Here is a 26,896-nt window from a genome sequence, read left to right on the forward strand (position 1 = left end):
ATCCCTTTTTAAGAGGAATTTAACACGGCAATGATTAATTGTTAATAGCCAGCAACAAAGCCCTTGAGACCAATTGTGGGCCATTTCCTTCTCAATTAAATTTAAAGCATCCAATGCAGTCAATTAAATTGAGATTAAAAAGTAGTAATTGGAGCAACAGGGTACTCAAAGGCCAAACGCTGGCCAAGCTAGCAATGCCACACCCTGTGAAAGAATAAAAAAAAGGTTATTTATTAACGTTCCTGAAGTTGTTTTGTGACTTTTACCATTAGAAAGTCAGCTCATATTCAACTTGAAATTGCAAGAGAATTCAGTTGAAATTTAGTTTGGTTTCAATTGGATTTGAATAGTTTACTTTTAAAAGCTGTGCTGAATTTTGAACTGTATATATTTAAAATCCAATTGTCTCTTCCTTCAGCCCTTATCTGAATTGGAGGGACGTGCAGCATATTATTGTAAGGACATCACGCTCTGGACATCTGAATGCTCCAGACTGGAAGACCAATGCTGCTGGATACAGAGGTAAAATGATTTTGTAAAAAATACTGAATTTTCTCTCCACAAAAACTTTTTTTGTCTAAAATAAACTATGTTTTTATCTAAAATGCTGTTTCTTTAACCTTTAAGGATATTAATGTCAGGCAGCTAATCTTGAGGTGCGGTATGGGGAACTCTCCATAATGTCTGATAGTTGAACAAAAGTTTACATGTTTATCTTGTGAAATTATGTAAATTGAAATGTTCTAACTCGTGTCACTTAACTAAATTAAATCTTAAACTATTTTTAAATTGAGTTCTTGCGTTGTGTCGACATACAAGAACACAAGAAGTAGGAGCAGGAGTAGACCACACATCCAGCCTGCTCTATCATTCAATACAATCATGGCTGATCTTGGGCTTCAACTCCTATTATACATCCTACACCCTCCATATAACTTGCTGCATTACATAACCATAAGTGCAGTAGTTTAGTGGCAGCTACAATTTACTCAGTCTGCCTGTATAGGTTCAGTTCACTGTGCAAGGTAAAGGTTACCTTCCAAGTGTTAAAACAGTGCTGAATTGTTTGACTAATGAATTAGCAACTGAAATGATTTTGGTGTGAGTCCTTCCCAACAGTAGTTATTGCAACTTTGAAACAGAATAGCTGATGTGCAGTTTGGACAAAGTTATCTCTAAATCAAACATTTCAAGGTCTTATGTTTATGAGTGCTGGTCAAAGAAATGTATTTCTAGCCTTTGTACCTAATGACATCAAGCATTCCCAAGCAATGTTCAAGAAACAATGTAGTAACTCTGTACCTGAATCCAACTAGCCTTCTCACACCTGCCACCCTTGTGGTCTTTCCAGGTGAAAATTGACAGCATCATGCAAATTTTCAATGAATCAGGTCCAGTCTGGCAATTGAATTTATGCTCATTCCAGAGTGTATTGAAGTTACTCAAACTAGTTTGGGATCTATTCAGTACCAGTTCCAGCTAACACATTGTAGCAGCCAGGTCTTCAATTCAGATCACTGTGCATATTCAATGAAAACTAACTCTTGGTTAAGAGCTAATTCCTAGTCCCTATTAAAACCAATATTCCCCCTCTTGCCCTTGCAGCACCCCCAATATGCCCTTCATATCTGCTTCCTTAAGTCCAAAGGACACAGACTTGAATGGATACGGCAAACAATCTGGCCACTCACTGCCATATCAGATTGGTCCACATAATGCACTATTGTGCCCAGCTCTCCTTTTCTCAATATTCCAGGATCACCTGGATTACAAAGCTAACCCCCAGTTTGTTTTCTGTACTGCAGACAATCTCTTGAAACCCCTTTCCCCTGTTTCCTCCACTCTCACCTAGAGCAGCAAATGTGAGGAGCTCGTGGATTACTTTGTCACTAAGATTGAGATCAACTGAACAACTGCTTCTGCCTCTTTCCTCTCTTCCCCTTGTCCATTGGGTCAGACATCCTCTAAGGTTCCCCCTGCTCTAGCCCTGAACTCGCACCTTTCTCCAGTTCCTCTCCTTTCGCCCTCTTCAAACTCCCCTTTCCATGAGACCCATCTCCTGCTCCCTCGACCTTATTCCCCCTAAAATGCTGACCACACAACTTCCCTTCCTGGCTCTCATGTGAGTTGACATTAATAGCTCTCTCCACATAGGCACTGTACCACTCTCTTTCCCATCTACCATCATCACTGACCTCTTTGTTAACTATTGAAGATTCTGTCACCTCCTAAATCCATGCCCATGTTTTCCGAAAATTCATGTTTGAATCCACCAATAAGGTTTCAGCCTCTGCACCAGTACTGAAAGGGCTATAACTTCAGCCCCAAATGATATCCCATGTAACTGTAGCAAAGGAAAGCTATCCTTCCTTGTCCTTCTCGACCTGTCTACAGCTGTGACATGATTGACCATACCATCCTCCTCTAACATCTGTCCAACCAGCAGCAGGTTGAGTGGAACTGCACTCGTCTGGTTCCATTCTTATCTGTCCAATCATAGCCATAGAATTCTTTCCCACATGGTTACCTCTGGTGTCTCCAAGGATCCCTCCTATTTCTTACCTACATGCTATCCTTCAGCGACATCATCCAAAAACACAGCATCACTTTCCACAGGTACATCAATGACATACAGCTCTCCCTCACCGCTACCTCTCTCAAGCCCTCCACCGTCTTTATATTTAGCCTGCGTGCCTGACACCCAGTACTGAAGACCCTCAGTCTTACCAGTGTTTAAATGAGGGAAATTTCTGCTTAACCAGTACTGGATGTCAGACAAGCAGGCTGAATATAAAGTCATGTCTTTGGTCCCGCAACATAAACTCTGTTTCCTAGCCACCAACTCCATTTCTCTCCCTGTCAACTGTCTGAGTTTGAATTAGACTATTCACAATCTTGGTGTCAATTTGACCCCAAGATGAGCCTCTGCACACGTAATCGCATCATCGTTAAGACTGCCTATTTTTATCTCCATACCATTGTCTGACTGCATGCCTACCTCAGATCATCTGCTGCTCAATCATGCCTTTATTACCTCAAGAATTGACTATTCTCCCCTGCCTGCCTGTCTTTCTTTACTCCTTTATGACACTCCTTAATGCCTCCTCCTTTGACCAAGCTTTTGGCCATCTGTCCTAATATTTCTATGGCTCAGTGTCAAATTTTATTTCATAACACTCTTGAGAAGCACCTTGGGAGGTTTTACTACATTAAAAGAGCTATATAAATACAATTTGTTGTCTTATTTGTGTCCAATAACATTGAATTGCATCATTCCACTGCTTCAAGGAATTAGACTGATGCATTGTGTGAGCCAAACTCATCTGATAAGCATTGCTCTGACAGTGTCTTATATCGGCAGCATAAAAGTAGCAGGCACACTTTTATCCTTGCATTACTCTTGAATGTGTCAACACTGCTGCTTCATGCCGTGGTTCCTATGTAAATGGGTTCATTTGTGATGCAAGGGTATGGATGTCAGAACTGGCCCCATACTTCCAGTTTACAAGCTGCTGCTATATTGTTTTGATCTGTGAGGCAGAATGGTGTTATAGCTGGTGTTTCCTGAAATAGAGGGAATGATGTCAGACCCAAACAGTACAGCTGTAAGGAACGGCCTTGGTCTCCTGATAGCTTTGAAATTTCCTACTAAGTAGTTATTTTCTTTTCTGAAAATGAAGGCCTGTTTGTGCGTATGTCCAGCTGGAAGCCAAACCCTTGCATGTGGGACCTTTTGAAGTTTATTTCTTTCAGACAGCCGAACATCAGCTGTCTGGGAAGTCTTCCCCATGGCAACCATAGTTCCTGACGTGATATGTTTTGTCTCGACTGATGGTGTTTCATGTAAGAAAAATACTTCAGGCATGCCATGTATGATTTACAATAAATGCTGTTGCTGGTATATTATTAATCTTGACATTTGCATTTTAATTACTAATTTGCTAAAGTTTTCAATTGACTTGTCTAAGCTTTTTAAATTGGGAAAAGAATTTTTTTTGTTAACTCTTTAAGCACTGAAGTTCCTTTTTCTGCATCCAAAGGAATGTACTCAACGATACAATACCCAAGTCAATAGTAACAGTCGTATTTTAAAATCTCTATCATACTGGGACCTCCTTTAAGCAGTACACGTGTTGATTACAATTATTGCGCTTGAGCCATTGGATTTTTAGCCCTAAATTTTCTTCTTTACTTCCTCTTGGAGATTTGAATCATACTAGTGAATTGTTCCAGAAGTGTTAGCATTCCCCTCATTTCATGTACTCTGCCGCCCACCAAAGTACCATGCCAAGTTTCTCACTGAGATATCGTCACTGGCTTCTTAACAGTTGTTTTGCATCTCATCCTAATGGCAATTCTTCATGCTTTTGCCTAGAATTTTACTGTTGGTAGTTTATTCAACTGTGCAGGATATGGTTGAAGTTTATCTTATTCCTTCAAGATGTCTGTGCTGGAATTTTCTAGCAGGGTTTGTTGGATGCCAATTGGGAGTGGAATCTTTGGATTTTTTTGTTCTCTAATCCAGGAGTGCTAAGGATAATTGTAGTACTACAGCATTTAACCCGATTGGAGAAAATAAACTCATCTCATAATGGTTTATTTATCAAATTGCTTCCACATCTGCACAGTATTTAAAAGCCTTCAGTAGATGAAAGTCTGTTCATTCCATTTCACCTCTGGAGTGTGTGCTGAAAGTAGCAGCAAGAATGTAATTTTTAATAACCTGCAATGGCTTTAATCAATATTCTAATTAAGCATAATTTTCTAATTCTGATTACTGCAAAAAATTAAATGAGATATTTTTTGATTTATCATGGGAACTGAGCATGGTGTAAAAGAATCAAAAGAGATAAAGGACAGAGTTTTCCACCAGGCATTGAGTTCATATGCAGGTCCTAACCTAGATAGTGTCTGAGGCCCTTCCTCCTGCCTGTTCTGCCAGAGCCAGCCAATTAACAGGTCACTTGCAGGAGCCCTGTCCAATTATAGATGGCGGGTGTGTTGTGCAGCTGGGAAGGCCAATCAGCGCACCCAAGGTTGTGGGCAGCAAGCAGCCCTACCAGGACATGTGGTGCTGCCCAAATAATTGGGAGGCCAAGATGGAGGTGCCTCTAAAGATTGCTAAAATTGTTAAAAGCACAGCTGTGAGGTACCATTGTGCAGACTGCCACTGGGGGCTGCTTCTAGAGAGCTGGGGATGCTCTGGCAGTGGGAAGTTCCTGTTACCATTAGTAAATGGCCCCTAATTGGGCTCTTAAGTAGCATAATTGTGAGTGCCCGCCTCATTGGAGCTGGCCTGCCGATTTTCTTACCTTCACACCCCAGGAAATTTCTCCCAGAGATTGGAATGCACCGGAGAGCATTCCCTTTTTGCCATTCCACCTCCACTGGGTTGGGAAAATCCAGCCTAAAGTACTTAATCAGAGAACCAGTGAATTCACCAAGAAGGTGTAACTGAGAATTGATCCCCTAGATGTCAAATATATGCAAGTTGTTGCTTCCCATGCCTTCCCCCACTTGAATATGTTTCAAAAGAAATTTAATATTGCATCATTACAAAAACACATTACATATAGAAATATAATAAATAATATTATGCTGTAGCGAGGTCCTTTTGGCAGACCTTGGGATATCACTAAGTGAACCTGCAGAACATGAACAGCCATGGCAGGAAGCAGGTTCCTAAAAGATCCCTTTGTTAAGATGCTACTTGAGCACTTCTAGCAAATGGACTATCAATGAGTTCTATGAGTGGAACCTTGAAATGATGAGTATTTTAAGTTAGCAGATTTTTTTGAAAATGGGCCAAGATCATTTGTAGAGTATTTCCATGTTTAAAGTGCTCTCACTTTCTGTTAATTGAAGGACTCTGCTAGTAGATCAGTCAAGCTTCTCTATATTCTCTTATCCATTCCTCTATTTTAAACAAAAAACTAACTACGTTTAAGAATAGAGTGAACTAATACCCTCATGGAAGAACTAGGCTTTACCTGAAAACTGCCATAGTTAATGAAATGTCAATGTAAAATGAATAAATTAAATATTATAATTGCAATTTGGAATCGGGCTGCAAGGTTGTCCAAAGTGCATGAACTTTTAATAAGCCTCAGTCTAATTTTGAATACTTTTCAATGAAACTGCCTGTGTGAGCTATGTGGTAAAAGTTGGGAGTCCATCTGGTTTAGTTTGAGGAATATAGCAGTTATAATGAGAGAATCAAGATTGAGGAATGGCTTCCTCTTAGATTCATGGTGGAAAGTGTAGATTTGACAAGCTGAAAACAGAAACATCAACTGCACATTCTAAGATGGGTAACAGATGCTTGCTGCATGTGCTGTGAGAGTAAAGCTTTTGGATATGAAGGATCAACACTCATCCTGTTCAAGGCTTCTGAGTTGATAGAGTACAGTTTTGAAAACTCAAAATCAACTAGTGTCTCAAATTTTTCATTTTTTTTTTCCATTGGTTATATTGGAATACAGTATACTGCATAAACTAATGAAACCTGTTTGGTGGTTGAAGGGGTGGAATGAGAAATCGATCTTGTGTACTGATGTTGTGCAATATTGCCAGCACTTGCTCGCCATGCAAGAAAGAGACCAAGGGCAACTCCCAACTTCAGACCACTTGAACCCCCAACAGTCTTGCTGAGGAGATGTGAATTCCACTTGCCCGTAGCCATAGGTTGTTATTTGTTGTTTTCCCACACGCGTGCTGTTCACTATTTACTGTGATCATTCGATAAAGGGTAAATTTACTCCTTCAGATTCAGTGACCAGAAGTACTGATGTCTGATTAAGTTGGATATAATTTGAACTGTCTTTTTAATAACATTGGAATTAAGTTGTAGCTAAGTGGTGATGCAGGTGGGCAACCTGGAAAATCAATCTTGAAAGGATGGTTTATTACTACAATTAAAACCAAGGGTGAATATGATTTACCCACAGTTGCCGGCAAGGGAGCCATTCTAATAGTTATGCATTTGCACTGTCTAGGAGAGGAAGAACTGGAATAAAGTAGTGGTGGACATGCACCAGTGGTATGCAATTAACCATGGTCGGGTGAAGTGAGGAGAGCTGCGTTTTCTCTGGTTCAAAACAGTTTAATTTGAGGGAGTTACTGACTGAATTTCCATGTTAACAGTGAGCCACTTGTATGGATTTGGATTAATGGATGCAGAAGCTATGGTAAAAGAAGCAGAGCGTTGGAAATCAGTCCCGCCCCAGCACATCTGTGCAGAGAACCCAGACAAACAAAGCAGGTACCAAATATGTGCAAACAAAAAATATGCGAAACATGATTGGGCAGTGCATTTCAAAACTCTTTTGCTGCAGTAACCTAATTTAAGTAACTATTTTGCTTTATTTTCTTGTGATATCTTCATTTCATGCTTTTAACTTAAGTTTCCTTTTGCAATAACATGTTTAGTGCACTTTTAGAAGTGTAATATGAAAGAAAGAAAATCATGGCTAATTACATAAATTCGTTTTGACCCTGCTGGGTTGTTAATATTAAATTGTTTTTTTATCTGTTGAAATTGAGTTATGTAAACCAACCAGACCCATTTAGACTGAATTAAAATATTAGTAGACATTTAAAAATATTCTATAATTTTGAAATTGAATAAGTACAGACTGTGCATGAAGAATGATGCTGGTTAGTAAATAGGCTTGAAATCAAAAGATTCTGTGATTGGACAAAAAGGAATAATTTATGAGAGTGGCTGGGACACTTTTTTAAAAAGTTCTATTGAGGGAATGATTTTATAGAACATTTTTAAATATCCTCATCGGACATTTAGGTGTTGGCCTTGCCACTTTGCTGCTGATGAGATTACAGTCATTCAATATACTAAACACTTGCACTGATTTCTAAAATTTGTTTACCACACCCATTTTAGATTTTCTCTCGGGAAAATAATAGAACAGCCACGCCCCCTTCCCCCCCACCCCCAACAATTTGTCCTCTTTCCTCATTTGCCCCTCTTTCACCCCCCCCCCCCTAACTTATTGACCATTCAATGTAGTAAGAGCTGGGTGATGGGAACTTGCTGCAATGAGCTAGAAAGCTGTCTTTTTAACCCTTTTTGACACCTGGATCCACCCAGACTACTGGATTGAAAGTGGGCTTCTTGGGTGATGGAAGAGTCAGACTTGAAATTACATTAGAAAACATAAACTAGTCACGGTTGCGCATAAAATACGCGTTCAATTTCAGGTGCCTTACTTTCCAAAGGGGACTGATGACCAGAGTTCAGAGAATAGCAACAAAAATCATTATTGAATGTCGAGTCATAAAGGGACAAGAAATATCTGGAAATCTACTTTTCAAAGTGTTTTATTTTATAACAAAATAACATAAATGGAGTTCTTAACAATTTTAATGGCACGCATATTTGATGCCAGGTCTGCCACCTGCTGAGCCAAGTGAAACCATCAATAGGATGCATTCTCTTGCATTCCAGGGCAGCACCAAAATAAACAACAGAGACCTTAACTTGAAGTTGGCCTGAGAGCTATTCTTTAATGAATCCCAGGAAGCCATGCTTTCGTGTAATTCCTAGAGGTAGGCCAGTAGGTCTGCTGTGCCTGTGCTAGAGAAATTCAAAATTAAACCTCTTTTCACTTCAAATACACATCCAATTTTGGTTTAAAAGATGCAGCATTCTCTGTTTTAATTACCCCTTTTGGCAAAGCATTCCCTGCTCTAACAACCCATTGCATAAAGATAAGTCTCCTAACTTCCTTCCTCGTATTTAGTAACTATTTGAAATTGTTGACTTCTCGTCATTGACTCCCCAACCAGAGAAATAGACCGTATATGGAAAGACTATCAAAGCCCTTTGTAGTTTTAAAAAGCTTTATTACATCATCTCTTGCCCTTCTCTTCCCCCTTGGAAATGAATTTGTGAAATGCCTTTAATTTTTCAGCATGTGCAAATGTATTTCTGTCACTTCATACTTTTGGAAATATATTTACAGGACTGTGTGTAAAATTATCTGCGTAAAGAGATTATTATTAAAAATAAGATTTATTAAAGGTTTAAAAAACATATCTTCCATTTCATTTTGGTTATCTTGCATCCTATGAAAGAAAAAAGTAACAAAATAACTACATTTATGTGCCAAATTTTTGTCTGGGTGCGGAGGTTTCTGGGTGTGAATGTCCACACTTGGATTATTTTGGAAGAAATCGGATTTTCCTCCACATTCCAACCCCATGCCTAGTGTGCAAAACGCACACCTGCCCCCACTGAGGCCAAGTTCCCCATTTTAAATGGTAGACAAAAATCTTATTTCTTCTCGTACACCATTTTCATCTGGTGGTTTGGAGATTTGGAAGCCCATTAAAGCGTGCCAGGTTTGCGAGTTTGTGAAGAAAATGGAAAGCCTGCTGAGGAGACAGGAACATTCTGAAAGGTCAGTGTGAAATGTTTTGACATCCTGACATTTCACAATTAGATGCTGTTTCATAATGTAGATGTGTTTTTAATGAAGTAATTCAAGATAGGGATTTGTTCTGAAAAGATAAGTTGACCCCAAATATGGACCAATATTGTGTAATTATTCACATTATTCCAGTACTTTTTCAATGGAGAAAATACCATAATGTATTTTTTTAACTGTCCTCTGCAGTCACGTTTTTGTGCCCTGAGTTAATTGGACTGTCAGGTTTCTCTGCTTTTTTTATATAAAGGCTTCTCAAAGCAGAAAAATGATCTGCATCTTCTTCCCCTGCCATTAATTGACAGGCACTCTGCTTTGAAATGGAAATGGCTAGCTATCCTGTCAGTGGAGCTGGAAGCTTTTGTTACAAGAGCCTTTTCTTTATGAATGCTTAGCTGAGTTTCAGAAGCTTCAAATCAGCAAGATGTCTTATTGATCCAACTATTGAAACTTTACAAGCCTATAATAACAGACTATGGCTGGAGTTCGCACAATCCTCACCCCCCCCGCCCCCATCAAGCCCCCACTGATGTCGGGCATCATGGCGGGTGTGAGCGAACAATATGGCGAGAAGACCCAGAGTTGGTTGTATGCTGTTGTGAAACCGGCTTGCGATCCTCCGCTACGCCCACCGTCCAACGCCCGGAACCTAATTTCAATGCATTTGCATCTCATCGTCTTGCGTACTTGCCAGAATCACATCCTCCACATCAAATTAACCACCCACATCGACGGGAAAACAGGCTGGCCCAGATTATGTCTGGGCAAATGTGATGTGCAGAAGTTGGGACTTAGTGTTAGGGCCTTGCACACATTGTGGACATCAGAGGAGCAGAAGATGCTGAAGCCCGACAGCTACCGGACCCTGGAGGAACACAGACATTGCATGCTGGGTGAATTCTTATGGACATGGCTCTGCCATGAAGCAGCTCATGGAAGGTGGGAGGTCTCCGTTGATGCTTGGGGCCTGCTTCGGCATATCACAGTCTTGGCCACGGGCTGCTACGGATGATCGGTGAGGTGGGAGAGGAAGGTCTAAGTTTGACTGGAAGAGGAAAGTGTACAGGGTGGGGGTGGCAGGGCAGGGGTTTGGGATGGGGGAAATGATAGTGTCTGGGAGTGAGGTTGAGAGGGGGTGGGGCATGGGAGGGAGTACAGGGAGGGAGGAGGGTGTAGTCGGGAAGAATGTGGCAACTGGGGAGGTGGGTGTAAGGAAGGGAGGAAGGTGTGAGGGAAGTCAGTCTAGAGGGGGAGGGAGTATGTGAGGGGGAAGAGTGAGGTGGAAGGGTGGGAGAGTGAGAATGCAACGGTAGCGGCAGGAGGGACGGCAAGGGCGGTTGGTGGAGACTCGGCCGACGTGGACCCTGGGGGGTGAGAACGAGGAGGTTGGGGAGGTCGATGTGGGTGGGATTTCCAGGAAGTTAGGGAATGTGCAGGTTCACTGGACATCCTGGAAAGAACATGGTCCAGGTTGGTAGGTGACAGTGGGGAGATGGAAGGTGATGCCAAGGGGGTCGACAATGATGGGGAAAGGACATGGTTGACTTGGGGAGGGGAAAGGATGGGAGTGCTGAGAAGAAACTTAATGACTACCGTGGCTGTTGAAATTGAAAGTGAACGGAGCCTCGTGTTGGACGGCCGCAGGTGCTGCATGGGAGTGTGATCAGTTGATGGGCGGAGATGCAGGTCAGCTCAGATGGACAACATGAAAGAGAACCCCAGCAGGCAGCATTGAAAATGATCAGGACATTGAGATGAGTGTGATGGAGGAAGGCTCCGTGTGCATGGGAGAGTGCATGCACAAGGCTCCGAAAGGCCCTGCCCCACACACATATAGACGCACACATACACACTTCTTTCTCCAGAATCACTTGTGGTCCAGCTGTGTACAGCTGAAGTGCTAGTGGCTGGGGTAAGCATGGGGAGGACTCGTGAAGCCTGTAAATGAAGCTGAAAGACAGCATTACACATTATTCAGTGAAAGTGAATATATTTTCAGATTATAGTGTGGCAAAAACCCATGCAACCACGTGATCAGAAATTCTTAATTTTTCTAGACCAACCACTTCTAGGTGCTGCCCTGACATCCGCAGGAGGGGTGAGGACAGCTTGTTCAGTGGTTGGCCCTGTTGCCTCTGATGACTTTGGCGTGCGTCCTCTGGTGAGCCAAGGCCTTGAGGGCCCCAGCTTGCTTTGGCTGTCCTCCTGTGGGCTGGCTGTTCCCTCTGCAGTGACAGAGACCGAAGTTGAGGGAGTCACAGGCAAAGGAGACTTGGAGGGAGAGGACAGCCTCTGAGATTCCTCGGTGGATGACCCAGGGTTGTCCAGCTGCAGCTCCTCCTCCTTTTGGGTGCCTGAGGGCCCCCGCCTGACTCCTTGAGGGGGATGAGCACTTGGAGAGACGTCGAGGTGCCCCGTTTCCCCCCCTCATTGCCATTGCATAAACTCACCCATGGCTACCACGATAGAGTGCAGGTCTGCGCGCATCTCTGCGTTCTACTGGACATGGGTCTCTATGGCATCTGCTATCCTCCCCATGAGGCCTTCATACATGCAAATGTGGGCACCACTTCATCAGGGAGCAGGCGGACGCGCTCTTCCAACTCGCGTGCCACTCTGCTGACGGCTTCCAACAGCTCAGCATGATGCTCCCACGCCTTCTGCTGACTCTCTAGGATGAGTTGGGAGGCCAAATCTAGAGTCTCATCATCTGACTCGGACCTCTTAAACACCTCTTCTCCGTGCGGTGACCACCAGATTGTGAACCTAATTCTGCTCTAGATCTAGGTCCCATCGAGGTGTGTCTCTCTGCACTGGTGGTGGATGTGGGTAAGAGCTGTGAAGGGTCTTCAGGCTACTTGTTTCTAGCTCTTCAGTGGAGAAGGAGGTCCTTTTGGCTGGAGGTGAGGATGTTGATCGCTCGGCAGAGCTCCCTGTGAACCAAAGTAGAGATGATTAGTAACAAAAATAAAAATAAAAACATCTGGAAAAACTCAGCAGGTCTGGCAGCATCTGCGGAGAGGAACACAGTTAACATTTCGAGTCCGTATGACTCTTCAACAGAACTAAATAAAAATAGAAGAGAGGTGAAATATAAGCTGGTTTAAGGGGAACAAGTAAAGCTGGATAGAGGGCTAGTGATAGGTGGAGATAGCCAAAAGATGTCATAGAAAAAAGGACAGAGAGGTGTTGAAGGTGGTGATATTATCTAAGGAATGTGCTAATTAAGGGTAGAAAGCAGGACAAGCAAGGTACAGATAGCCCTAGTGGGGATGAGGTAGGGTGAAGGGAAGGGATTGAAATAGGCTAAAAGGTAGAGATAAAACAATGGATGGAAATACATTTAAAAATAATGGAAATAGGTGGGAAAAGAAAAATCTATATAAATTATTGGAAAAGGGTGGGGGGGGGGATCGGAAAGGGGGCGGGGATTGAGGAGAGAGTTCATGATCTAAAATTGTTGAACTCAATATTCAGTCCGGAAGGCTGTAAATTATGGCAACAGTCAAAAGCAGGAGAGAGAGCACTCATAGTTGCATTGAGAGAGGGATGATGTAGTGCAGCATCCTCACAAGGTGTTTGCCTTTGACCTCACCATTGCTGCAGGCAATGCCCACATCCTCACCAGTCAGCACAATGGCACACTCCTCAAAGTGAGTGAGGTGTCTAATGTGGGCCACTCCACCCCACCATCTGGGACCTCTCCCTGCTATTGTGAGCCAGCCTCTCCTGCATTAAAACAGATAGAGAAAGAGAGTGTGAGCAGGACACATGGCACTATGTGGAATGTTTGTGTGGTGAGCGGAGCCATGGGTGGGGTGAGGACTTGAGCTCAAGAGCATATGAATCTGATGAAGGTGTGAGGGTGTGTGTGAGTGTTAGCAGTGTTGTCCCTTGAGGTGTGAGATTCCTGTGGATGTCTGATGTGTGAGAGTTGAGAATGATGAGGCTGTTGACTTACCCTGGCGGAATGGATTAGAGCATTTACCATCTTCCTGCACTGGATGGTTGACCTCCTCTGTGCTCCGGTGGCACTGACCGCTAATGCCACCACCTCCCAAGCCAGATTGGTGACTCTGGTAGGTCTCCTGTGGCCAGAGCAGGGGCAGAGGACATTGTGGTGACCTTCCACTCCATCCAGCAGGCCTGGAGAGGCGTAACTAAATTTGAAAGTTGCCGTCGTCTTTGCTTTCTCAGCCATCTTCCGCCAGGAGCAGCCCTGGCCTGAAGACATGAAGTAGGGATGCGCTCTGGTGCGCTTTAAACATGGCGACCGGAGCAAGGAAGCACTGAGGTCGTGGCTTGACAGGCAAATCCGAGCCCACCCACCAGCAATCAGACGTGTTCCCCGTGAATGTATAATTAACGAGGTGGGACAAGCGGGGAATTTTTAATTCATTCACGGGATGAGGGCTTTGCTGGCTGGGCCAGCATTTATTGCCCATCCCTAGTAGCCCCCTGATGTTAGTAAGAAGAAGTTTGCAGGGTCGACAGAGCTGAGATTGCCATTGTCGTTACCAGTGCCTAGGTCGATGCCGGATGGTCTGTCCAGTTTCAGGTCAGAGGCTAGGAATCATGAGATGAGTAACTCAACTCCTGACTCCCCAAAGTCTGCCCACCATCTACAAGACACAAGTCAGGAGTATGATGGAATACTCCCCACTTGCCTGGATGAGTGCAGCTCCCACAACACCCAAGAAGCTTGACACCATCCAGGACAAAGCAGCCCACTTGATTGGCACCACATCCACAAACATTTATTCCCTCCACCATCAACGCACAGTAGGAGTAGTGTGCACTATGTACAAGATGCACTGCAGAAATTCACCAAGGCTCCTTCATCAGCACCTTCCAAACCCACGACCACTGCCATCTAGAAGGACAAGGGCAGCAGACACATAGGAACACCACCACCTGGAAGCTCCCCTCCAAGCCACTCACCAACCTGACTTGTAAATATATCACCGTTCCTTCGCTGTCGCTGGGTCAAAATCCTAGAACTCCCTTCTTAACAGCACTGTGGGTGTACCTACACCACATGGAATGCAGCGGTTCAAGAGGGCAGCTCACCATCACCTTCTCAAGGGCAGCTAGGGATGGGCAATAAATGCTGGCCCAGCAAGTGAGGCCCTCATCCTGTGAATGAATAAAAAAAGAATGATAGTGGCCTTGAATTAAGGGCTTTCCTGAATTGTTGGATGATACATGGGGGCACATAGAGGTGGCATAGGGGAATGTGTGGTAGCGTGGGGTGGGTGGGGGCTTGAGAGATGAGGTTTAGGGGACTTTTAAATAATGTTCGGAGCTGGGCTGCTGTATCAGAGAACTGAGATGGGCCTTCTAAACTGGCCCATCTCCACATGCACAGCCCTCACGCATTCCAACATGGCTCGCAAATCGAACCGTGAACCCGACCCCTGTATGAAAAGACAAAAATCCCTTGCAAAGTTTCACACATGTCGGGTGTGCATTTTGCAAGCCACAAAAGTGCGCAGGTCATTTTTTCCCAAACCCAGATGAAAATTTAGTCCTATGTACCCATAATTCAGTTACCACCAAGTGTGGAAATTATTCACTCTTGAATCCTTTAATGGGCAGATTAAATGATTAAAATGAATTTATCTTAGCAAATTGAATATTGGAATTGATGAACTATATCTGGCCAAAGATTTTCCCTGTAGTATAGATTGTTGTGATTGTTTGAAATTTGGCATTTGTCCTGATGAGTGCATGACAAAAAGCTTTGGCAACTTGCCTCTTTTTTCAGCAATATTTTGGGGTGGTTCAGTTGTTTTGACAAAGGACATTGGAACTGATTTGAATGCAAAATCTTGTGGGACAGTTAATAGAAAATCAGTAAACATTTCCAAGTCACAAATTTCATTGAATAATTTTTGTTCATTGGCTTTTTCAAAAAAAAAAAATTGGCAACAAGTGGACATTTCCTGAAGTGAATAGCATTTTCAGCGTAGCTTGGAATAAAATGTTTGTGTGAACAGCCTTTTTGTCAAAGACACTTGCTACCATTTTTGCCTCACTTTAGTCAGGCTATGGGGAGGATTTTCCGGCCCCGCCGGCAGCCCAGATCAGTGGACTTTTTTAGCTGGGTCACTGAATCTCCCACAGCGTGTCCAACCACAACGGGGCTGGAAAACCCAGCCTTACAACTGGCTTCATCTCTAAAAGACTGCCAGCCCACGCTAAAGTATCCACCTTATGTAATATGTCTCTAATCTAATTGACTTTCTTGCTGCAGAACAATTCGTCCTGAGCATCACGTGAGAGCAGTCTACAAAGCCACTGGCTGTTTAGACAACGGAAACCACCGTGTGATTTATCTGGAGCACGTTGTTGTACGAGTCACCATTGCACACCCTCGCCGAGGTGACCTGGCAATATACCTGACCTCCCCATCCGGAACAAAGTCCCAGCTCCTATCTAACAGGTATTTGCACTTAACTCTATCATCCAGGTTTAATTCATGACTTGTAGGCCAATGCCATGTTCTGATAAGTAATTGCTATTAAGGAAATGAATTCACTGAGTTGAGTTAATCCTGCATTCACAAGAAACATGGAACGTTTCAGGAGAATATAGCAGGGTCATTATTCTTTTAAAAATGATTAACACTATTTTATCTCTTTTATTGGCTTCTGGTAAAGGATCTGATTCTACTCGTCAATGTATGAAAATTCACCACATGTGTCCACAGTCATCGTGGAAGAAGGATGTTGTACACGAGATCATACATGAGAGGCCAGAGAATGCAGAGTTCTTGGGGGCAGTTGTTTTTGTGGAGTGGAGGTTGATGAAGGTGGTTTAGATTGGAGGAGGACAGAGAGTGGTGAGACCATGAAGGAATTTAAAATGAGAATTTTATTGGTAGCAGTGGATATTCAGGAGTTGCTGTCAATAGGATGCAGGCAACAGGCGTTTTGATGAGCTAATGCTCATGGAGGTTGGGAGAGTGACCAGGAGAGCACTGGAATATTTGAGTCTGGAAGTGACAAATGCATGGATGAGGATTTTAACATCCTTGATTTGAGGCAAATGGTTTTAAAGATATACTTCCAACAAATCCCATAGCCAGCACGTCCAGAGTCATTGTTGAATGCTTTATTTTGCATAGTATTAACACATTGAAAGGACTATAACTTTCTCAGCTGAAAGGACTTTGATTAAAGTGGTAAGAAGAAGACCCTCCATCCCCAGATACGAAGTGAGGTATACAGGGAAAAAGAGGACCACCCTGAAAGCCATCAAACTGCTGCCAGAGAAAGGAGGCTGCTGCTTATTTTATTTCTATTAATTTACAAGTTGTGGATGTCACTGCCAAGACCAGTATTTTTTACCCATCCCTAATTGCCCTTGAGAAGGTGGTGGTGAGCTACCTTTTTTAACTGCTGCAATCCATGTGTTGAAGATAACCCCAGAGTGTTAGTGAGGAAGTTCCAGAATTTTGATGCAGCAACAATAAAGGAACACTGGTATATTTCCAAGTCACAATGCTGCATGACTTGGAAGGGAACTTGGAAGTGATGCTGTTCATGTCTTTGTAGGTGTCCTAATAGTTTGTGGGATGAGAGGTGCCGTTAAAAAGCTTTGGAAATTACTGCAATGAATCTTGTAGATGGTACACACTGAAACCACGATGTGCCGGTGGTGGAGGGAGTAAATAATTAAGGTGGGTGGGAATAGCAGTTAAGTGGGCTGTTTTGTCCTGGAGGCTGTTGAGGTGCTTGGGCATTTTTAGAGAGGCACTGATCCAGGCAAATGGAGAGTATTCATCACACTCCTGATTTGTGCCTTCTAGATGGGGGATAGGTTTTGGATAGTCTGGAGATAAATTCATCACAAAATACCCAGCCCCTGACCTGCTCTTGTAGCTAAGATATGTGGCTGGTTTGGCTAAGTTTCTGGTCAATGTGACACCCAGGATGTTTGGAAATTCAACAATGGTAATCCACTGAATGTCATGAAAATGTGTTTAGACCCTTTCATTGAAGATGGTCATTGCCTGGCTGATCTCCACTTGTCATTTATCAATGCAAGCCTGAATGTTGCCAGGCATAGACTGCTTCATTATCTGAAGAGCTGTAAATGAAACTGAACAGTATGTAATCATCAGCAATGTATCCTCACTTCTGCCCTTATGTTGGAGGGAAGGGTAATGATGATGATGGTTGGGCTAGGACACTCCCCTGAGAAACTGCTGAAGCAATGTCCTGATTGTTGGCCTCCAGTAACTGCAGCCACCTTCCTTTGTGTCAGGCATGATTCCAACCAGTGGAGCTTTTCCCTCAATTCCCGTTGACTTCAATTTTACTAGGGCCACATTTGATCAAATGCCACTTGATGTCAAGTGCATTTACTCTCATCTCACCTCTAGAATTAAGTATTGGATCAAGGTTGTAATGAGATCTGGAGCCAAGTGAGCCTGGCAAAAACCCAAACTGAGCATCGGTGAGCTGGTTATTGGTGAGTAAATGCCTGTAAAAGCACTGTCAATGCTTTTTTCCATTCTTTTACTGGTATCTGAGGGTAGGGCACAAGAAGATGCACCGCAGCAACTCGCCAAGGCTTCTTTGAAAAACAAGAGCAGCAGACACATGAGAACACCCCCTCATGCAAGTTCTCCTCCAAGTCATACACCATACTGACTTGGAACTATATCACTACTTCTTCATTGTCACTGAGTCAAAATTATGGAATTCTCTATCTTAACAGCAATCTGGCTGTGCCGACAAGGCACATATTGAAGCAGTTCAAGAAGGTGGCTCACCACCACCTTCTCGAGGGAAAATAGGGATGGACAGTAAATATCAGCCATGTCCATATCCCAAATAATTTTTTTTAAAAAAGGGCTGATGGGGTGGAAACTGGCCAATTGGATTTGTCCTGCTTTTTGTGGACAGGACCTAACTGGGCAATTTTAACTTTTTCAGGTAGATGCCAGGGTTGTGCTGAAGCAGCTTAGTCTGAGACTAGTTCTGGAGCGCAAGTCTTCAGCAGTATTGTCAGGATGTTGTTAGGCCTGTAGACTTTGCTGCATCTAATGTGTCAGACCTTTCTTGATAGTACATGCAGCAAATTGAATTAGCTGAAGACTGGTTTCTGTGATTGTGCAGATCCCAGGAGGAAGGCCAGATCAATCATTCGTTCAAGACTACTGGACAAAGATGGTTGCAATTGCTTCAGCCTTGTCTTTTGCATTGACATGTTGGGGTCTCCCATCATTGTGGATGAGAATGTTCATGGAGACTCCTTTTCTCTTTAATTATCTACTACAGGTCCAGCCTTTTCGCATGGCAGAGGTGGTGGGGGGGGCACATTTCAAATTTTTTCTTACTCGGGCTGATGAGCAAATTCCGGAAAGATAAAATTTGGCACGTTAAATGTGAATTTAAAAAAACTGAGGTATGAAAAGGAACAACTTGCTGAACAAAAAGAAAATGAGTGATAAATAAATGAGTATTAGCGTGTAATAGGGGGAAGAGTGTGTGTGTCTGGCTCAGTCCCAGTCTCAGGGTGCTTGCTCACTCACTCGTCCACTCTCTCAGTGGGTGAGGGTGAGAGTGCATGGTGGTGTGTGTGGGTGAGAGTGAATGAGAACTGAGACTTGGAATGAGCCAGACTTATGGGCACAACCTTCCTCCTCACACACAATCACTCTCCTCACCCACAAATACACACACACACACTCTCACACTCCCCTCACTCAAACACACACACAGGCACACTCCCCTCATCCGCACACGCCTCTCACACGCAAGCATACCCTTCATGCGCATGCTCCCCAGCTCCCCGCCCTTGCGCGCGCGCTCTCCCTCACACACATACTCACTCTCCACACGCGCGCGCGCACACACTCGCTCTCCACGCGCGCGAGCGCACACACTCGCTCTCCACGCATGCGCGCACACACAAGTTTTCTCTCACATCACATTTGCTTCTTTTGCAAATCTGTGCCCACCATTCTTGGTCCTTTTACGAGTGTAAATGGCTTCTCCCTATCTACTCTGTCCAGGCCCCTCATGATTTTGCACATCTCTATCAAATCTCCCCTTAAGTCTTCTCCTCCCCAAGGAGAACAGTCCCAACTTCTCCAATCTATCTTCCTAACTGAAGTTTCTCATCCCTGAAACCATTCTTGTAAACCTCTTCTGCACTCTCTCCAATGTGTTCACATCCTTCCTATAATGTGGTGCCCAGAACTGTACACAATACTCCAATTGAGGTCTAATGAATGCCTTAAATAAATTCAGCATAACCTCCTTGCTATTGTACTCTACGGCCCTATTAATAAAGCCCAGGATACTATATGGTTTATTAACTGCTCTCTCCACCTGTCCTGCCACCTTCAATGATCTACGCACATATACACTCAGGTCTTTTTGCTCCAGCACCCCCTTAAAAATTTCACCCCTTATTTTATATTGTCTATCCACGTTCTTCCTATAAAAATGCATCACCTCACTCTTCTCCACACTGAAGTTCATCTGCCACCCATCTACCCACTCTTTGTGGGCAACTTGTCTATGTCCTTTTGAAGTCTACAATATCCTCCTCGCAGTTTACAACACTCTCAAGCTTCGTATCATCCACAAATTTTGAAATTGTCCCCTGCACACCAAGATCTAGGTCATTAATTTATATCAGGAAAAACAAGGGACCCAATACCAACTGCTGGAGAACTCCATTACAAACCTTCCCCCAACTCGAAAGATATCCATTGACCATTACTCTCTGCTTCCTATTTTTCAGCCAATTTTGTATCCAAGTTGCTGCTTTTATTTCATGAGCAATAACTTTTCCCACAAGTCTGTTGTGTGGAACTGTATCAAATGCCTTTTCAAAGTCCATGTACACCACATCAACAGCATTACCCTCATCGACCATTTCTGTTACCTCTTCAAATAACTCCAGCGATTGAAAGAAAAAACATACATTGTGGCAAAGATTAGTGGTAAGCCAGAGGATTGGGAAAGTTTAAAAACCAACAGATGACCAAAAAAAATAAAGAAGGAGAAAATAAACTTTGAGCGTAAACTAGCAAGTAATATAAAAACGGACAGTAAGAGCTTCTTTAAATATATAAAAGGCGAGAGGCCAAAGTGAACATAGACCCCTTAGAGAATGAGGCTGGGGAAATAATAATAGTGAACCAGGAAATGGCAGAGGAGCTGAATAAATACGTTGTATCAGTCTTCACGGTAGAAGGCACTAATAGCATTTCAAAAACACTAAATAATCAAGGGGCAAAAGGGGTGAAGGAAATAAATACAATAACTATCACTAGAGAAAAAGTACTAGGGAAGCTAATAGGGCTAAAGGCCAATAGGTCCCCTTGTCCTGATGTGTTGCACCTGAGGATATTGAAGGAAGTAGCTGCAGAGATAGTGGATGCACTGGTAGTAATCTTCCAAGAATCCTTAGATTCTGGAAAAGTCCTAGGGGATTGGAAACTGGCAATGTAACACCCTTATTCCAAAAGGAAGGAAGACAAAAAAGTAACTATAGACCAGTTAGCTTAACATCTGTCATTGGGAAAATGTTGGCGTCTATTATAAAGGATGTGATGGCAGACTATTTAGAAATGCATAATATAATCAAGCAGAGTCAGCATGGCTTCATGAAGGGGAAATCATGCCTAATAAATTTATTAGAATTCCTTGAAGAGGTAACAAGCAAGATAGATAATGGGGATCCAGTTGATGTATTATATTTGGATTTCCAAAAAGTGTTCGATAAGGTACCGCACATAACGCTACTTAATAAGATAAGAGCCCATGGTGTTGGGGTAGTATATTAGCATGGCTAGAGGATTGACTAACTAATTAGAAGACAGAGAGTCCTAACTAGGATAAGGGAGGCATTTTCAGGATGGGAACCTGTAACTAGTGGAGTGCCACAGGGATCAGTGCTGGGGCCACAATTATTTACAATACATATTAATGACTTGGATGAGGGAAGTGAATATACTATCACCAAGCTTGCAGGTGACACAAAAATCGGTGGGAAGGCAAGAGGTGAGGATGACACAAGGAGTCTACAGAGGGATATAGACAGGTTAAGTGAGTGGGCAAAAATTTGGCAGATGGAATATAGCGTGGGAAAATGTGAGGTTATGCACTTTGGCAGGAAGAATAGAGAAGCTGAATATTATTTAAATGGAGAAAGACTGCAGAAAGCTACAGCACAGAGGGATTTGAGGGACTTTGTGCATGAATCCCAAAAAGCTAGCATACAAGTTCAACGGGTAATAGGGAAGGCAAACGGAATATTGGCCTTTATTTCAAAGGGAATGGAGTATAAAAATAGGGAAGTCTTGCTAAATCTATACATGGCACTAGTTAAACCACACCTAGCATACTGTGAACAATTTAGGTCCCCTTATCTAAGGAAAGATGTACTGCCATTGGAGGCAGTCCAGAGAAGGTTCACTAGGTTGCTACAGGGCATGGAGGGATTTTCTTTTGAGGAGAGGTTGAGTAGGTTGGGCTTATGCTCATTGGAATTTAGAAGAATGAGAGGCTACCTTATTGAAACATAAGATTCTTAGGGGGCTTGACAGGGTAGATGCTGAGAGGTTGTTTCTGCTTGTGGGAGAGTCCAGGACCAGAGGGCATAATCTGAGTTAGGGGTCACCCATTTAAGACAGAAGTGATGAGGGATTTCTTCTCTGAGGGTAGTTAATCTGTGGAATTCATTACTGCAGAGGGCTGGAGAGGCTGGGTTGTTAAGTATATTCAAGGCTGAGATAGACAGATTTTTAATCAGTAAGGGAATCAAATGTTATGGGGAAAAGACAGGAAAGGAGTTGAAGATTATCAGATCAGCCATGATCTCATTGAATGGCGGAGCAGACTTGATGGGCCAAATGGCCTACTTCTGCTCCTATGTCTTATGGTCTTAAGTTAGTGAAACATGATTTCCCCTTTAGAAATCTATGCTGGGTCTTCCTTATCAACCCATATTTTTCCATGTGACCACTAATTCCATCCTGAATAATTGTTTCCAGTATCTTGCCCACCACTGAAGTTAAACTGACTGGCCTGTAATTTTTGGGCTTATCCTTGCAACCTTTTTTGAACAAGGGCACAATGTTTGTAATTCTCCAATCCTCTGGCACCTCCCCTGGGTCTAGGAAAGACTGAAAAATTTTGGCCAATGTCCTTGCAATTTCTGCTCTCACTTCCTTCAATGTCCTTGGATGTATCTCATCTGGCCCCGGTGCCTTGCAAACTTTAAGTACTGACAGTCAATTCAACATTTCCTCCTTATTAATTTTGAACCCTTCTAGTGACAGACTTTCCTCGTCTGTCACCATGGCCTGGGTAGTATCTACCTCCTTGGTAAAGACGGATGCAAAATTCATTTAATACCTCAGCCATGGCCCCTTCATCCATGTGTAAATTCCCCTTTAGGTCCCCTAATCAGCCCTGCTCCTCCTTTACCACCTTTTTACTATTTATATGCCTATAGAAGACATTGGGATTCCCCTTTATGTTGGCTGCCAGTCTTTTCTCATAATCCCTCTTTGCTTCTCTAATATGCTTTTTCACCTCCCCTCTGAACCTTCTGTATTTCTCTTGGTTCTCAGTTATACTTTTTACCTGACATCTGTCATAAGCACACTTTTTCTTCTTCTTCTTAATTTCTATCTCCTTTTTCATCCAGGGAGCTCTGGGTTTGTTTACCCTACCTTTCCCTTTCAATAGAGAATATATTCTGACTGTGCCCGAACTAATTCTTTTTTGAAGGTAGCCCATTGTTCAGCTACAGTTTTTCCCACCAATCTTTTGTTCCAGCCTGTCTGGCCCAGCTCCGTTCTTGCCCCATCAAAGTCCAGTTTGTTATTCTTACTCTGGATTGCCTATCCTCCTTCTCTATCATCATCCCAAAATGTACAATACAATGGTCACTGTCTCCTAAATGCTCCCCCACTGACACTTGATCTACTTGGCCCATCTCATTTCCAAGGACCTGGTCCAACAGTGCGTCTTTTCTTGTTGGATTGGACGTATAACTGCTGTAGAAAATTTTCCTGAAGTCAATCTAGGAACTTTTGCCTCTCTCCGCCCTTTACACTACCACTGCCCCAGTCTACATTCGGGCAATTAAAGTCACCCATTATTACTACTCTATAATGCTCACATCTCTCTGTGATTTCCCTGCAGATTTGTTCCTCTATATCCTTCTCACTAGTTGGTGGTCTATAGACTACACCAAGAAATGTGATGGCACCCTTTTTGTTCCTTAGCTCTAGCCAAATTGAATCTGTCCTTGAACACTCTGGGATATACTCTTTCTCCAGCACTGCAATGCTCTCTTAACCAATACCACCACCTCTCCTCCTTTCCTTCCCTTCCTCTCTTTTCTGAACATCTTGTACCCGGGAATATTTAACACCCAATTCTGCCCTTCCTTGAGCCAGGTCTCTGTTATTGCCACAATATCATATTTCCACCTGGCAATCTGCGCCTGTAACTCCCCAATCTTATTTACTATACTTTGCGCATTCACAAACATGCATATTATCCGTGATTTAGATTGTGTTACTTCCTCCCTCACCCCGACTTCACCTATTAACTTACTATTCTCTACACTAGTGCTATCTATCCCTGCCAGTATTTTGTGGACTCTGGTATTCCTCTCTCTAATATTTTCTCTTGGTTCCCATACCCTTGCCGAGTTAGTTTAAAGCCCTCCCAACAGCACTAGCAAAATGCCCCGCAAGGAACTCAGTCCCAGCTCTGTTCAGGTGCAACCCGTTCAGCTTTTACAGGTGTCATCTACCCCAGAGCCTGTCCCAGTGTCCCGGGAATCTAAAGCTCTCCCTCCTGCACCATCTTTCCAGCCATGCGTTCATCTGCCTTATCCTTCTATTTCTGTACTCGCTGGCACGTGACACTGGGGGATATGACATCTACAATGTAGAGAAGTGCCCCAAGGCATGTCACAGAGGAGTAATCAAAAAAATAAAATGGTTGCTGAGCCAAGAAGTGATCATTAAGATGGCTCATCAAAAAGCCTGGTTAGAGGTGGGCTTTTCTGAGGTTTTTAAAAGAAGCAAGTTGAGGAGTGGAAGGGTTTAGAGCAATGTTTCCAGAGCAAGGAGCCTAGAAGGCACGGCTGCTATTGATGCAGGTGGTGAGCATGAAATGCACAAGAGGCCAGATCTGGAGCAACAGAGCTACGTGGGTTGTAAGGCTGGAGGAGTGGGCTGCTTAAATTGTTTAATGAAACTTAAACAAGTTAGCAACAGAATCAAATGGGTGGCCATTGCAGTCCAGTGCATAGAGAAAGGATGTGTGCAGCACAACTCCAGTGGAGCACCCCCAACTCTCTTCAGGTGGCCTGACATGTTGCATCCAAGGATGAGTGGGTGAGGGCAGGTCGGGTGTGGATATTGGAGGATGAACCTGGACAGTTATGTAAAAATTAACAGTGAGTTGCTTTTAACATTGTCCTAGAGAGAGGCTTCATATTATCTGGCGAAATAATATACCTTTTTTGTCAACAAGTGATTAGAATATAGAAAACTGTATCTTTAGCAGCTAAAATGATGCTTTGCAGTTTAACACATGTTTAGGATAGTGTTCTAAAATGTCTGAAACAGACTTGTTCAAAAGGAAAATATTTCCATGGCAATCAGTCTCTAGGAACAGGACAGAAAGTTTTGATTAGCATGTTTAGTGTGTCTGGATTTCCTCTCAAGTTCCTTTTGCCAGCTGATGAGTGGCTGGAGCTATTCCTGAGGGAAAACAGCTGTTCGATGGATAATTTATCTAATATCTGCAGGTGCAGAGCAGGCAAAGGCCCACTACTGTGTTGAAACTAGTCTTGTTAAAAGTATTCCACTCCATTAGCGCACCATACACAGATTGCTTGCGTGTCAAGTACTAATTCACTAGGTCGGAAGCTCTTAACACACCCTCAGTGCTCAGTTTATTGTGCAACCATCAGCTTGCAGTGCTGCACAACCTGGGTGTGTAATCAGTGTGACCCCTGCAAATGACAAAGTTGATTCTAAACTATTGCAAATACAAGTTTAAGTTTTCTTCAGCTAAAGTACACAAGATCTATTATGGCTGCTGAAAACAGCTGCCAGAGGGAATTGTTCCTAAATCTATCAACTCCTCCCTTTGTGGAATCACTAGCTCCTGCATTTATACAGTGTGCTGGTATTTCCCATCATTTCTTGCCTGGCTCAAGTGATAAAATATTTGCATAATGCCTTGCCTGAGTTTTAAATTAATCCAAGTGATTAATTGTTTTTATTATCTGGTTTTAATTTCCATGTTCACTCGCTGTCTGTTTATTCTGTATTTCTCTTCCAATTCCTTCTTTGGTCTTGTTGTTCTTGTCCGGTTATACAATGCTTCCCAAGTCCATGAAGCCTGTTTTTCTATATTGGCTTTCTGTTTTGAAATTAATTCACCAAGAATTCCCAGGGTGGGATTTTTTGGCCCTGACACCAGTGGGCATCGTCACGGGTGGGACGGGAAAATTTGGAGATCCATTGTCTTTTAACAATATTTTTAAAAAAAACAAAATCCTGAAATCAGTAAGAGTGACCATGTAGTTTATTGGATTATTGTAACAAAACCCAAGTGCCTCACTTATGTCTTTTAGGGAAGCATATCCATCATCCTTAGCTGACCCAGTCTGCAAATGATTCCAGCCCCAAATCAACATAGTCTTAACTGCTTTCAAAAATTGCCTAGGAAGCAAGTCAGTTGTACCAAACACTGCAGTTCATGAAGGCCGACAATCATCTTAGTAACTAGCGATTAGCAATATATGCCAGCTTTATTGGCAATGCTCACATCCCAAGAATGATTTTTTTTTAAATGCTAAATGTCTTACACAAAAGATAGGTAAACTCATTATTTTCATATGCAAAATAATATCCCTCTTGTATGCTGACTTAAAGCCTCAAACAACCAAAGATGCAAATACAACTCACTATTATAATCCAATGGCCAATATCAACCTATGTGGTTTATTCAGAAAGATTCCGTTCTTGTTTTCTTTGTGTGGGCTGTCCCATGGCTGTATTGTTTGACAACCTGTCTGCAATAGTTACCAACAGGTTGAGTGCCCCCTGATATTGGCACAACTGAGATGAAACTGAGCAGGTGAGAAGGTTTGATACTCTGTTTAGTCTTTAACAATGTTAAGTGGTCTAAAGCTATACTATGTGGTTCCTCTTCCTCCAAATTGCAATATATATCATTTGGAATTTAAGCTCATAAGTGTGCATTTTGGCATGGGAATATTTGTAGTTTATTTTGATAATTGTCTAAATTCTGGCTGTGGGCTGATTTCATTTTTTAAATTGTAAAATTGATGAGTAGAATATTGAAAGGTTTTGTGCAGCTTTAAGCTCCATTTGGCAAGCTTTTATTTTTAGTAATTGTAGGGAAAGAAATTCAAGCAAATAT

The 26,896-nt window shown here is 42.8% G+C and overlaps 1 protein-coding gene across 2 annotated transcripts in view; it reads left to right on the plus strand.

Moving 5' to 3' along the window:
* pcsk5b (proprotein convertase subtilisin/kexin type 5b) overlaps positions 1–26,896 on the plus strand; it is a 459,575-nt gene that overhangs the window by 173,189 nt on the left and 259,490 nt on the right. For both annotated transcript variants that reach the window (XM_078567301.1, XM_078567291.1), the window contains exons 10-12: positions 419–522; positions 7,144–7,261; positions 15,703–15,891. In XM_078567301.1, the coding sequence (XP_078423427.1) occupies positions 419–522; positions 7,144–7,261; positions 15,703–15,891 (411 nt within the window). The remainder of the gene's footprint in view (positions 1–418; positions 523–7,143; positions 7,262–15,702; positions 15,892–26,896) is intronic.

The sequence above is a fragment of the Cetorhinus maximus genome, chromosome 2 (assembly GCF_964194155.1).
Source record: "Cetorhinus maximus chromosome 2, sCetMax3.hap1.1, whole genome shotgun sequence".
NCBI lineage: Eukaryota > Metazoa > Chordata > Chondrichthyes > Lamniformes > Cetorhinidae > Cetorhinus > Cetorhinus maximus.